General features: G+C 34.1%; 1 protein-coding gene across 2 annotated transcripts in view; it reads left to right on the forward strand.

The window, feature by feature from the left end:
* The window catches only part of LOC149775017 (uncharacterized), a 75,324-nt gene that overhangs the window by 26,277 nt on the left and 36,165 nt on the right, over window positions 1-12,882 (forward strand). For both annotated transcript variants that reach the window (XM_089944538.1, XM_089944539.1), the window contains exons 6-8: window positions 2,843-2,964; window positions 4,149-4,337; window positions 9,674-9,859. In XM_089944538.1, coding sequence (XP_089800664.1) covers window positions 2,843-2,964; window positions 4,149-4,337; window positions 9,674-9,859 — 497 coding nt within the window. The remainder of the gene's footprint in view (window positions 1-2,842; window positions 2,965-4,148; window positions 4,338-9,673; window positions 9,860-12,882) is intronic.

Here is a 12,882-nt window from a genome sequence, read left to right on the forward strand (position 1 = left end):
AAGTATAATAATTCCTGCTAGGTACGTTTTTGTAAACTTTTGATCTATAGAATCAAAAGGTATATAAAATCTTAAATTTATGGAACGTTTCCAGTTTTTATTTGTAGACAAAAGCATAAAATTTGACAGGAATCACAATGGTTTGAGAACTAAAACTTTAAGCAAAATAAAGTGTACTGCCGGTCAAGGTTCAAAGCGCAATAATAAATATATCTTTTCAAACATATGTCAACATATCTAATCCGGTGTCACTCGTATTCGGTTACAAGAATGAGTGGGTTCCTGAATCTAATTAAAGTCAGAAGATACACTTCTCCTCCCGCAACTTTTCCGTCAAGATAAAATAAGTGTTCTTTATTTCTGACTGGACTGTCCTGAATTAAGCTATAATTCTATTTCAAACATTAATGAAGGACTAATACATGACACACCATCAACAAAGCTAAAATGGTAAGAAATACAGCATTTGGTGTAAAATGTAGCCCCGCGTAACGATAACTCAACTTTCGATTTGAATCATCTATATATAAATTAATCATCAAAGGCGAAAGAACACCTCCTTGCCTCACTTCAAGGAAGAAATTGGATACCTCACTTTCCCTACCCCATACAACAACTGTTTGCCACACCACTCACATAGGACGTGAACCATGTTTACGTGTAGCTGACTGACGAACAACATTTTAAACAGTTTCTAATGATTGACCCTATCAAATGCCTTACTAGCGTCTAATAATAGGTACCGTCACAGGGCTATCATGTTCTAAATATATTTGACAGTTTCTTCAAATGCATAGAGGCATACTTCGATTGAATTTGTTTGTTAAGCGGAAATTCATTATCAGAAATTGTGATTTCACGTCGTTGGTGTACAATACGTTCAAATATTCTCAAAAAATTGTCGCAGAGGCGATGGGTTTATAATGAGGTTTTGTACTACCGGTTGTAGTGGTTGTGAGATTAGCTTGAAGAAAGTCATGAACAAACATGTTCTACATATAACATGTCAGCCTGCACATTTAACATAATATTGCACAAGTAGTATATGTTTGATCTGAGACAATGAAATCAGTGCCTAGAAGAGGCCTTGCCTGCTGAAGGAACATGACCCTTATTGGAATTGTTACTAACACCACTTGTATTGCGGAAGCATTCAAAATGCATTTAATATGCTTCGTATGATATTTGGACTATGATTGCCATCAATACAAATTGGTGGCTTATTTGAAGTTGCAGAAGCAGTTTCTTTAATTTGCTTCCAGAATTTACGCTGGTATAAATGTTCAAATTTAGCTTGGAAGAGCTGTGTTTTAATTGTCCCTTTTAGGTCTGATGGTAGTATACATTAATTCAGCTCTAGCTGGGCGTAATGATAAGCAAATGCTGAGGTTTTTCATTATCATGAAAAATAAGACAAGCGTGGCAATGGGTGCATGGTCAGTGCAGATTGTATATTTTGACACGATGACTAGTTTTAGATTTTCTCACTAAGTATTAACTAAAGTTAGTTAACATTGTAAATATATATGTGCGAAACACCATTATTCTGTTTGGGGCCCTGAGTGGCTGAGTGGTCTAACGCGCTCTCCGTTACGGATCACTGCCATCTCACCTCTGTCTGCGTGGGTTCGAGTCTCGGATTCAGTCAATGTGGATATGTCAGAAATCTTGACAGTAGCTTCGCGTGGATCGGTGCATCTTTCCGGGGTTTTCCCGGGTTCTTCCTCCACCATTAATACTGGCCGCCATGTATAGCCTATCGTGTGCTGAAAAATGGCGTTAAACCCTACTGCAACAACAAAAATAACAACCATTATTCTGTTTCAATTCCACAAGATTACTACAGTTGTGATCACTATAGACGTGATTGCTATAGACGTGATTACTACAACCGTGATCATTATAGACCGCTGCACAATAAAGGTTCCCTATCTTGTTTAAAAACAATGCAGACATTTGATGATAATTGTTCAGTCTGACAAAATGATGCTGTGTATCACAATTTAAGAGTTCACGGGCCATGAATTACGGCCAATAAGTAGTTCAGTATAGACAGTCAATAAAGTATGACTATTGTCGACCACTACTAGGATATGAATTCTTCTCCTATTACTTATAGCGGAATAAATCTATCATATAGAGACGCAATGATTCTAGCACGAAGGAGAATTGTCTAAGTCACTGAGAAAAGTTAACTTTGTTGATTGGTCAACTACATGTTTTAATTCCGATATGAACTAACCATGTTCATCACAAAAGTAGAGATGCTCATCTCCATTGGCAGTGGATATGAGCGTTTTAGAATTCCAATCACTGATGCATTTTGTACATAGCATTTTCTACAGTAACATATATTTTGCCATAGTAATTGACAACAATATATCATATATACCATACGGTCAGTAGATATTTGCAAACATAAAAAAAATAATCGATTGGGAAAATCGTTTTTTTTTATCCGCGGAAGTCACGACCGAATTTATAAATCCCTATCCTTAATCAGTGATTAAATGGTTACATATTAAATGTTAAATGGTTTAACAAAACTCTTCCGTCGAGTCAAACTGACGTACTTTTAAAACTAATACGACCCAATAATGAGTTTATTAGGAAAGTAATTTCTTCGGAAATAGAGACGTGTAATCTTTGTTTGCAGTATACTGTTGCAATGAGAATAGGATTCTGTTTCTGCTGTTTTATAAATTGCACATAACAGCCAAATATACGACATTTACTATTATTCTGTCTAGATGATACTGTGTTTATTGTTACATTAATGGTGTTTTTGTTCTTTAACAGTCGGGATATGTATTTATGCTTTTTTGTACTTTATTTCTCGAAGGGCCAAATGGAATTATTTTGGAAAGAAAGACAAATATCAGGAAGGTAACAACTATGTCGTCTTCAACGTAACCGATAAAGGCGGTAGATATTCGGTGTGTGTATTCAACATCGAGATAAAAGGTAATTCATCCCACTATTCTCTCATAGATTTAACTATCATTATATTAAAGATTAACACTTTCGCTAAATAACACGGATGTTTGAATCATTTAATATTTGAAATCAAATAGTGATGACGACGAACAAGTTTCGCCCATTGCGTACAATGTAAAATGAATTGGTACTATATAATGTAAAGAAAGAACTTCTAGTTTCCTGACAGTATAATGCTAATGAAATTCTTTCCAAGTTCGAAGATCTATTGTCCTAGCATGCACTAGTGCAGTCTCCCGATGAACAAGTTCTCTCGATGATAACCTCGAGTCACGGTACATCGCATTAAACATGACCCGATTTCAGTCAGTACCATTTCAGTAACGTAACAGGATTTTCAAGGAAAAATGTTGCCTCTTTTTCATTTGAATTGAGTATGGTAAGGCATATAGTGTCTACACTTGGTGATACTTGAATTGGTTAAGGTAAAGCATATAGTGTCTACACTTGGTGATACTTGAATTGGTTATGGTAAAGCATATAGTGTCTACACTTGGTGATACTTGAATTGGTTATGATAAAGCATATAGTGTCTACACTTGGTGATACTTGAATTGGTTATGGTAAAGCATATAGTGTCTACACTTGGTGATACTTGAATTGGTTATGGTAAAGCATATAGTGTCTACACTTGGTGATATTTGTTAGTTCTCGAGTATGTGAGTGTGGACTGGATTCATTGACCAGTCAAACGCGTTTCACAGAAGGTTGGGGGTATAGGAAATCGTTGAATATCAAGAACATCATGATAATCCCATGGTAGATTAGATTGTTTAGTAATTGCACATGAATATAAAAATCTCAGACACGTGACCAAACACTATCTGTATGGGGGAGCAAAATGTATTAAAACAGCGTTTTTGACCGAATAGAGATATGGATTCTATTTTTGTTTGCCTTTAACATTATATTTATTATTTTGTTTTCTTAATATATTGTTGATTTGCTTTTTTTGAATTCTGGAATAAATATTTTATTTGTGCTGAAATTTCTGAAAAAGATGACTGTTTCATAGTTAAATATATTTATATCTGTGTTCTCGTTTTTGAGAAATCTTGCTTTAAGCAATTTGTATGAATTTTCCAGTGTTCTTTGTCTCTCTAGTTGTTTAAAACTTTAGCATCATCGAAATAATGTTATGTCTGTTGTAGTTATAAGTTGCCAATCACCACCAATACCGCTAACGAATGGATACATTGAATGTGATGCAATCGGCTATATATATGGTGCGAGCTGTCGTTACAGTTGCCATCCCGGATACAATTTGATTGGTTCCCAAACTACAATGTGTGATACGTCAAAAACATGGAGGACTGATGGAGTGCAACCAGTCTGCGAACGTAATGTTGATATTGCATAGATGGGAAAAAAGTATAGGGTTTCGGGTTAAGGGTTCGTTGAGAAAGGATGTAGACACATCTATTTAGTGACATCTCAGGGAGAGAGATACAACACTTATACAAATTTAAATATACAGTCATTATTACGTAAAAGAAGTTGACAAATGAAGTTTCTTTTGGTATCAGTTTTCCTGAATCTTTATCTTCTTTGACCATTTTACTTAATTGTCTTCAATATAAATGTCTATTGATTTTTTTTAAAAAAGTCACATCATTATTTCTCAGTATTTAACGTATTACGCGAAATAAAATATAATATGGAGGGATTATACTAATCAAATGTGTTAAAGATAACGTGCCGACAAAGATATCGAATAGAAAACAATGGTATTTATAACTGGCTAACAAGAAAATTGTGGTGGCAGAAACCACGTGAAGGGTATATAATCGACTTCTATATTTTGTCAATATAAATGACAAGATTAATTGATAATGATAATAGCTTCACTGAGTGTTATATAGACTGATTGTTTAATTCTTACTTTCTTTCACAATGAATACCTGCAAATATGTCTATAAAACGTATTACGTTTAACAACGCTATGTAATAGACAGTTTTTACAAACACGATTTCTTCTTCTTTATTATTTCAAGACCTTTGAACAATTTATATGCTCACAATGAGAGAGCGGAGAAATCAAAACAATATTTTCAGTTTGTAGAGGCAGACTTTATATCTTGTTTAATTCCTAAGATCCAACCGTGGGCACACCCTGTAGATATAACTCTCTAATTTATCCTGTATTTGTAATTTATAAGTATCATTGCTTAAATGAACATTACTATCCTGCTGTTCGTTTCTTTAAAATCATTTTCTTAATTTTTTTTATCTGAGCAGTAGGTGCAGTGTGTATATTTAGAGTCGAATACTAGGTAAAGCAGATGGTAATGATAGAATACGGAAAGTAAGCAGATGCTAGTACATTAATATAGAAAGACGTCTCATGTACAGTTCACTAACTCAACTCTAATGTATAGATGGATGTGAGTTATTTGGACCAGCTGCATTATCAACATTATATTTCTACGAATCAGGTGGAACGCGATGATTTTAAGGTATATACGAATCATTACAGAGCGGAATATGACTAACTTAGAAATTAAAACATTAATTTCTTTCTATTGATACGAATATCTGATTAAATTTATATTTGATTTAATTTAATTGGTTGTTGGTTAGCTTAAAAAAACTTTATTCTATTACATGCTATTGTAATGTGATCTTATTTACTTGATTTGGCATTTTTTTAAATAGAAAAATCAGTTTAACCTGAATCTTTTCATAAACACCTAATAATAGAAACACTGTTTTTATTTTTGTCTTAGTTTCCGACCTAGGATCAGAAGTCACTCAGTGGAGTAAACAACTTTCTTTTTTTATTTTATTCTTAGAGCAAAATGATTGGTTGTTTCAGGGTCATATGGAAGTACGTGACTTTAAGATGCAAACATGATCACCTGACCCTCTATTTCAAAATCTAGGTTTTTCCGTAATTGCACAGAAGTGTGATTTAATAGAGCTGTTTAGAGAAAGATTTTACAGTTTGGGTTTTTAAACACTTGATGTCAAGTTGTTTTCTACTGTGCTGACCAGATTTGAGTTTCGAGTTTTATTTTAAATTTTCTTCAGATTATTTGGATTCTCAAAAAGTAATTTGTTTCTCTGAAAATATTTGAGTGCTCATAAAGAATTCATGGACAAAGACATTTCTTCCAATTTTATTCGGAAATTCAAACACCGAAATATTATTTGTTGTGGTCCAACAAAGAACTGTTTGACACTTCAGTGCTATACAGGTTACAGCATACGTCATCGCCTTCCATTTTTGGATTTTTCGTCGGGACTCGAACTTGAATTCATTAGAACATTTCATTACTAGGACATCTAAAATTTAATTTTGGATTATTCCTAGATTATTTTTGGATTTGATTCTTAAAATTGTAAGTTACTATTTTTCGTTTCTATGGTGTTTTTTCCAGGGAAATAATTAATTTGCTAAATTTTACAAAGCTTGTCGTTTTTAACTCTTTCTGTGTTACTGTTGATTAGAACCTAAACAAGTGATACTATTTATAGTTAAGTTGGAATGAGGTCACTAGTTTATGAAAACAATGTCAAGGTTTCAGTCTTGGACCAATTTTGAAAAGGTGATATCCTTCCAGTTTGATTCAAAGTAATCATCATCTTTGTGACAATTAAGTTCACTGTCACCAATTACGCGTCATCCGCCTAGTAAAGCGACTAATTTTAGTTTATAACACGAAAACTATGCATTAAAGAAAAACGTTGTTTTGCACCTAATTCTCAGTCAACGCAGAACCCACTGTGTTGAAATGTTGCTATTGTATAAGTACAATGAACAAAATGTATTTTGTTCTCTATTTAGCAGCATTAACTAGAGTAAAAGTAACAATTATTATGTTGCTTCATTGCGAATGATTTGCTATGCAAGTGAAACAGAGATGTCTCGGTAAAACGCTAAATTATATTTGACCATATTTATTTGAAGTCTTCGAGTTATGTAACTTTTATTGGTGTACACTTCCATCGGCATGAGTGACCATTGTCCTACATTTAAAATATGCGTGATAAATGGTTTCACACTCCAATCATTTCAGCATGCTATAGCTTTAGACATGTTTTCAATTAAAAAACAGTTCAAAGTAGTCCATGGATATTAAATGAATATTTGATGATGTTAATTAGATTACTTCAACTTAGTCACTTTAGATGTAAATGATGGGAGTATTCCTTTGAAAAGATCACCTAGCTGAATATATAATCAGCAAACACAGCTTACACTCAGATCATTAGAATCCATCAAACCACGTGCTAAACGTCACGTCCTTGTGCGTATTAACCAAGAAAACCAAAAGAAGAATGATATTGTACGAGGCATTAATCTGAACAAACAAATCGCATTAGCAACAACTGGTTCACGAATATTAACAGCAACCAGGACACATTTTGAACTTTCAAAGGAACTAGAAACTGGGAAAGGTTGTTTCTAAAATTCACATCTAAAAGCTATAGAATCTTAAGAAATGTTGTTGTTGTTCTAGGGTTTAACGCCATTTTTCAGCACACGATACATGGCAGCCAGTACTAATGGTCGAGGAAGATCCCGGGAATACTCCGGAAAGAACCGACGACCCACGAGTAGCTACTGGCAAGCTTTACATGGCGGCCAGTATTAATGGTGGAGGAAGAACCCGGGAAAACCCCGGAAAGAACCAACGACCCACGAGTAGCTACTGGCAAACTTTCTCACATACCCACATAAGCAGAATCCTAGACTCGAACCCACGCAGACAGAGGTGAGATGGCATAGATCCGTGACAGAGAGCTCTTTTGACCACTCGCCCTCTCGGCGCCCCAAGAAAGGTAGTACTTGTATTCATAAAAATGAAGATATCAGTAGGGCGTTCCATAACGTTCCTACTGGCATTGCTGAAAATAAATAACCAATTATAATTATACTGATTCAATTCCTTTGCGAAGGAACAAATACCCGATGATACTTTTTAATAAATGTCTTTCGTAACTGACGGTAACATACTAAGGTATCTACGAAAGTTATAAGTAACACAATTCGTATGTGCTTACTTCATGACTGTTGCGGATAGCAGTTTCTTTCAGTTCAAAAAGCGTAGTTTATATATGTATTCGTAGTGTTTTAAGTCTAATCAATGTCTATCCAAATAGAAAATTTGCATAAATCTGACCCTCTTGAGAGATGCAATTTGTTAGACCTGTTTCATTCCTTTGTGTCTTATGAAGAGTTCTGCAGATACCTTTTTGTGATTCTCGAACGAGCTTTCTTGACGTAGAGTTCATGCCTTCATCTCTTGCTAGAATAACTAAACAATTGGACGAGGCCTTAGGTAATGTACACCCAATAAGACTTTTATTTGGTGAATTTGGGAAAGATATAGACTTACTTCATCATGATTCCAGTAAACAATCTCAGTAATAGCTCTTTAAATTTTCTCAAGTACTTTTTTAAAGGAAATACACCAGATGTTACCATGAACCTGACACACCTGAAGGAAAAGGTGTACCTTGTGGAAAATGTCAAGGATCTATGCTAGGGGCAATTACTATTACGCTGATAACAACCGACAATATATAAAAAATTGGAATGGCATGCCATTTATGAATGAATGCGTTAAAGAAAGGCTATATTTATGTTCAAGGGTGTTTAATGTTTATATGCTCAACAAATGATGTGTTTTGTAAATGGACGAATAATACTAACATAGATAGTGGTATAGCAATACCACGCTCAGTATCATCCAATAACTTTATTATTTCTTATCACAAACATGAACTGTATGACAAATTAAGGCAAAATTGATTTTATATAAGTATATGCATATATTATATTAACGCTTCTCATGATATTTACCTGTGTGTGTGAAAGAAAAAAGCCACAGTCTTTTACATTTGTGTGCACGATACTCTCTGTACACTAATGCTTAATACTTATTGTGTTTGATACTTGTTTTCCATCAGCATTTGATAGATGTGTTTCTACATATGTAAATAAATATCACAAGGGATATTTATTTTTGTAATAACTCGGTCTACCTTTTAACAACAGGACTTTATAATAATAATAATAATAATAATAATAACAATAATATTATTATTATTATTATTATTATTATTATTATTATTATTCAGTGCTCACACTAAGAATCTTTTAAACATTCCGATTAGCTATTACCACCAGCAGAACTATCAATGCTTTATAAGAGAGAAGCAGAGAGTTCAGCCAAGTGTTTCGATGCCATTGCGCAGAATTATCGTTGCGGTTGAGTATAATTATTGTTGGCAGTGCGTAGAATTATTATTTGCCTTTGCGTAGAATTAATATCGACGGAATGTAGAGCTGTCGTTGCTACTGTATATCATTATCGTTGCCAGTGCGTAGAATCTTCGTTGTCGGTGCGTAGAATCTTCGTTGCCAGTGTGTAGAATCATCGTTGCCGGTGCGTAGAATCATCGTTGCCGGTGCGGTTAGATATATAACAATTTAAGTTAAGATCTTTGATGAAGGAAAAGAAAACACAACTGTAATATCAATATGAAATGTTTTACAATCAGATTGGAAAACCGTAGAACTGTCAATATCGATAGAACTTGTTTTCTTTTACTTACCCGCTGCCATTTAGTTACCACACATGATATGAACGATGATTTACATACCGCTTCATACCTTAGCTAGGTTAGATAGGATGTAATGGTTTCTTATGATTTTAATTTGTTACAGCTGTACGGTGCCAGCCTCCTCCACCCATAGCTAGCGGGGCATATGAATGTACGGAGCAATCGTCGTATTCCTATCCGACGGCGTGCTATCCCAAGTGCAACCAGGGGTACACACTGGTGGAAGGCTTTGTCATCCAGTGTAATACCGCTGCACAATGGACGGTTAGCAAGAAGGCAGTCTGCAAAGGTAAGATTGGTAGGAAATATGAATCGTAGAGTTGTGGCTCAGAGGAACAAGTGTGGTTATCAGATACTACGATAACAGAAGCATTCGTATGTAACACATAATTATACATATTTGCACTAGAACTCGTTTAGGGATAGTAGGGGTTTTTGCATAGCCATAATTTGTTCGAATAAATATGTACGTACTTTCACCAAATTTTGTAGCTGATACACCTGAATGAACCGCAAACCCATTCATAAGACGTATGTCCCAATGTCTCCGAAAGGTTGAGTCGTTGTTAATACTACTTGCGGTTAAGCCGTTTTTACGGTTGAAAATATGCTCAACCTGTATGGTGCACCTGCAATAGACACAGTAAGACAAAAACACTAAAACTGCAAGATTAATATAGAAGTTTACAAAACCTATGAAAGATAAACACATATAGCAACTATGATATGTTAAATATGTTACGACTAGGTGGTCTTAAACTGTGTAACAGAAAGAAAGTGAAACCAACAGTCAAATAAAATTTAAAATCAAAATAACACAAAATAAAACAATTTAGTTCGCTAGAACAAGAAGTGAAAATTTAAACGACAGTTACATTATTGTGAATTAAATTGCAAATAATCCTAAATGTCCGAGATTAATTCCAAAAGTACAGAATCTTTCGAATGAATTCCAATATACTTGATTGTCCTGATTTGTCACAATGATATAATCGAGAACGTCTTGTAAAGAGTTTTCAATCATCCCAAAGTAATGATTTAGTCCCACCTAGGAGCACTTTGTAATTGCAATGAATAATTTGTATAAATAATTCTTAAAGATATATATGTGAACTCTCTGATCACAGATTCACAAAGGTTGATATTAAACAGGAAGGAATAAATGTTTAATAAGTCATATATATACTAATTTCACTTGACCTTACCCACAATGTAATTTCTGGAAAACGCATTTTTTTTCTCCAGTGGAATGTTGGACCAAATTATAAACAAGTTCACTTCCAGGACATTCAAAATCCTTAAAGAAGGTTAGGCCGTGAGCTCAAACTTAAGTGAACGTGTTGTTTACAAATGATTATTATCTTGAACTACAATTTACAAGCTACAGACTGCGGGCTTAGCATAAGTTTATAGCAATCCGTGTTTTATTAAAGTCTGTACTGCGCTGTAGTTTGAATGGTACAATAAACAGTGACAGTGCTGTATTTCGAAGGACACTATTAATCTGGTTTGCATCCAACGAATAAGCCAATAAACACGTAAATGGACAAATCCACATCAATTCAGTTTTATCTTGTAAATAATAGGAGATTGTCAGATTCAACGTTGTAATGCTTCTTGATTACACTGGCACTGGGATCGGCCCATAAATGATCTCAGCATAATCCAGTGTCCCCTGTCTTACTTAAGTATACTTGATACAAAGCTGTATGCAACACAAATTCTAAATAATGCAATACTAACGTTAATATCTAAAGCATGTCTTTATGTTGAAATTAAAGTGTAGAGGACAAAAATAGGAGACAGCGGGACAGAAAGAGATAAACTCAAGGTTGATGTGATATATCATTCAATGCTATGATGCAATCAATCTGCTTCTTTAATGAATAACAGGGACCAATTCAATGTTCTCATTTCGTAAAATAAATATTAACATAGAAAGAAATAATTAAATAGATTTAAAAGTCTTGCTTGGCTAATTTATACATTAGGATCTCCCTTGAAAGAATGCATTCGATTTTCTAAACCATTTTCATATTAACAAATTGGGATTATCTATAAATAAAAATGACTATACAGATTTGATTTTGAGAGAACTGCATTAATGCTTCAGCTTGGTCAAGAGAATATTGGTTTTTGGTACCTACCGCTCCATCACACAAACTGGTGAACTGTCCGTTCTTTTGTTTCGTTCTGAACTTAAAGAAGTTATTGGCTCTGAAATTTCTCGTTTGAAGAGGAGAACATTATAGAGATGTATAGTACATAGAAAAGAGGAAGAGTAAATAAGAGGCAATCGTGGTGCTTCGACACTAGTATATTTGCCATTCCTCGCATTCTAATCATTTTTTGCAACAACGAAGTCCAGTGGCACTCAAAGGAAGCCTTCATCTCTACAATAATAGCGTGATAAATACATGTCAACCGACGTTGCATTCACTGCTATAATGTTGGCACAAATTCAACCATGTACGTATATTCTTACATACATATGTAATTCGCTCAAGTACACACACACACACACACACACACACACACACACACACACATACATACATACATACATGCATATATACATACATACATACATACATACATACGTACATACTTTTCAAAAACGTAGCTGTAACCAGAAAAGATAAATAATATACATTTTCTGACTGCCTTCTCATTGACGGGCAAATAAATGAATATATTAATTTTCAAACATCAGGTGAATTTAATACATTTTATGAAGGCATGCCTTCACTTAACCGAACGTAACATAATTTGAAGAGAACATAAATTTCTAATGCTTGTTGCACATATCTTTCTTCAAAAATTTAATCATTTTTCATTAAAATCATCCTTATGGTGTTTACAGTTGGTACGGTGCAAGTCGATTCAAATCGACCATTGTAGCGCCTAGTTTCTTCTGGAAAAGTTCATGCATAGGTTTCACGATAGTAAATTAAATTTTTAGCTGGCTTATTTGATAAGCTAAGCTCTGTAAAAGTTGTCTCTACTTCATATTGGTGTTATCTACAAAACGAACACTAGTTAATCATACTTTCGCTGACAAAAAGTATACTACTTTGGCATTTTTCAAATAGTACTTTTGTGCCAGTAACATTATTTATTTAAGGTCCTAGCTGAAGTTCATCCTTGCACCGTGTCTTATCGTTGGAAATATGCCTTACAAAAACAATTGTTTGATGAATGTAATTCAAACACAGTTACTAGTATTAATCTTAATTTGGCCTTGGATGAAATAAAAGCTGTATTCGAATTATCTCAATGTATTTTTACTTTAAATATATAAAGGATGGCTTT

This window comes from Sinohyriopsis cumingii, unplaced genomic scaffold (genome assembly GCF_028554795.1).
Source record: "Sinohyriopsis cumingii isolate HCF-2022 unplaced genomic scaffold, ASM2855479v2 utg000036l, whole genome shotgun sequence".
In the NCBI taxonomy this organism is placed as follows: Eukaryota; Metazoa; Mollusca; class Bivalvia; order Unionida; family Unionidae; genus Sinohyriopsis; species Sinohyriopsis cumingii.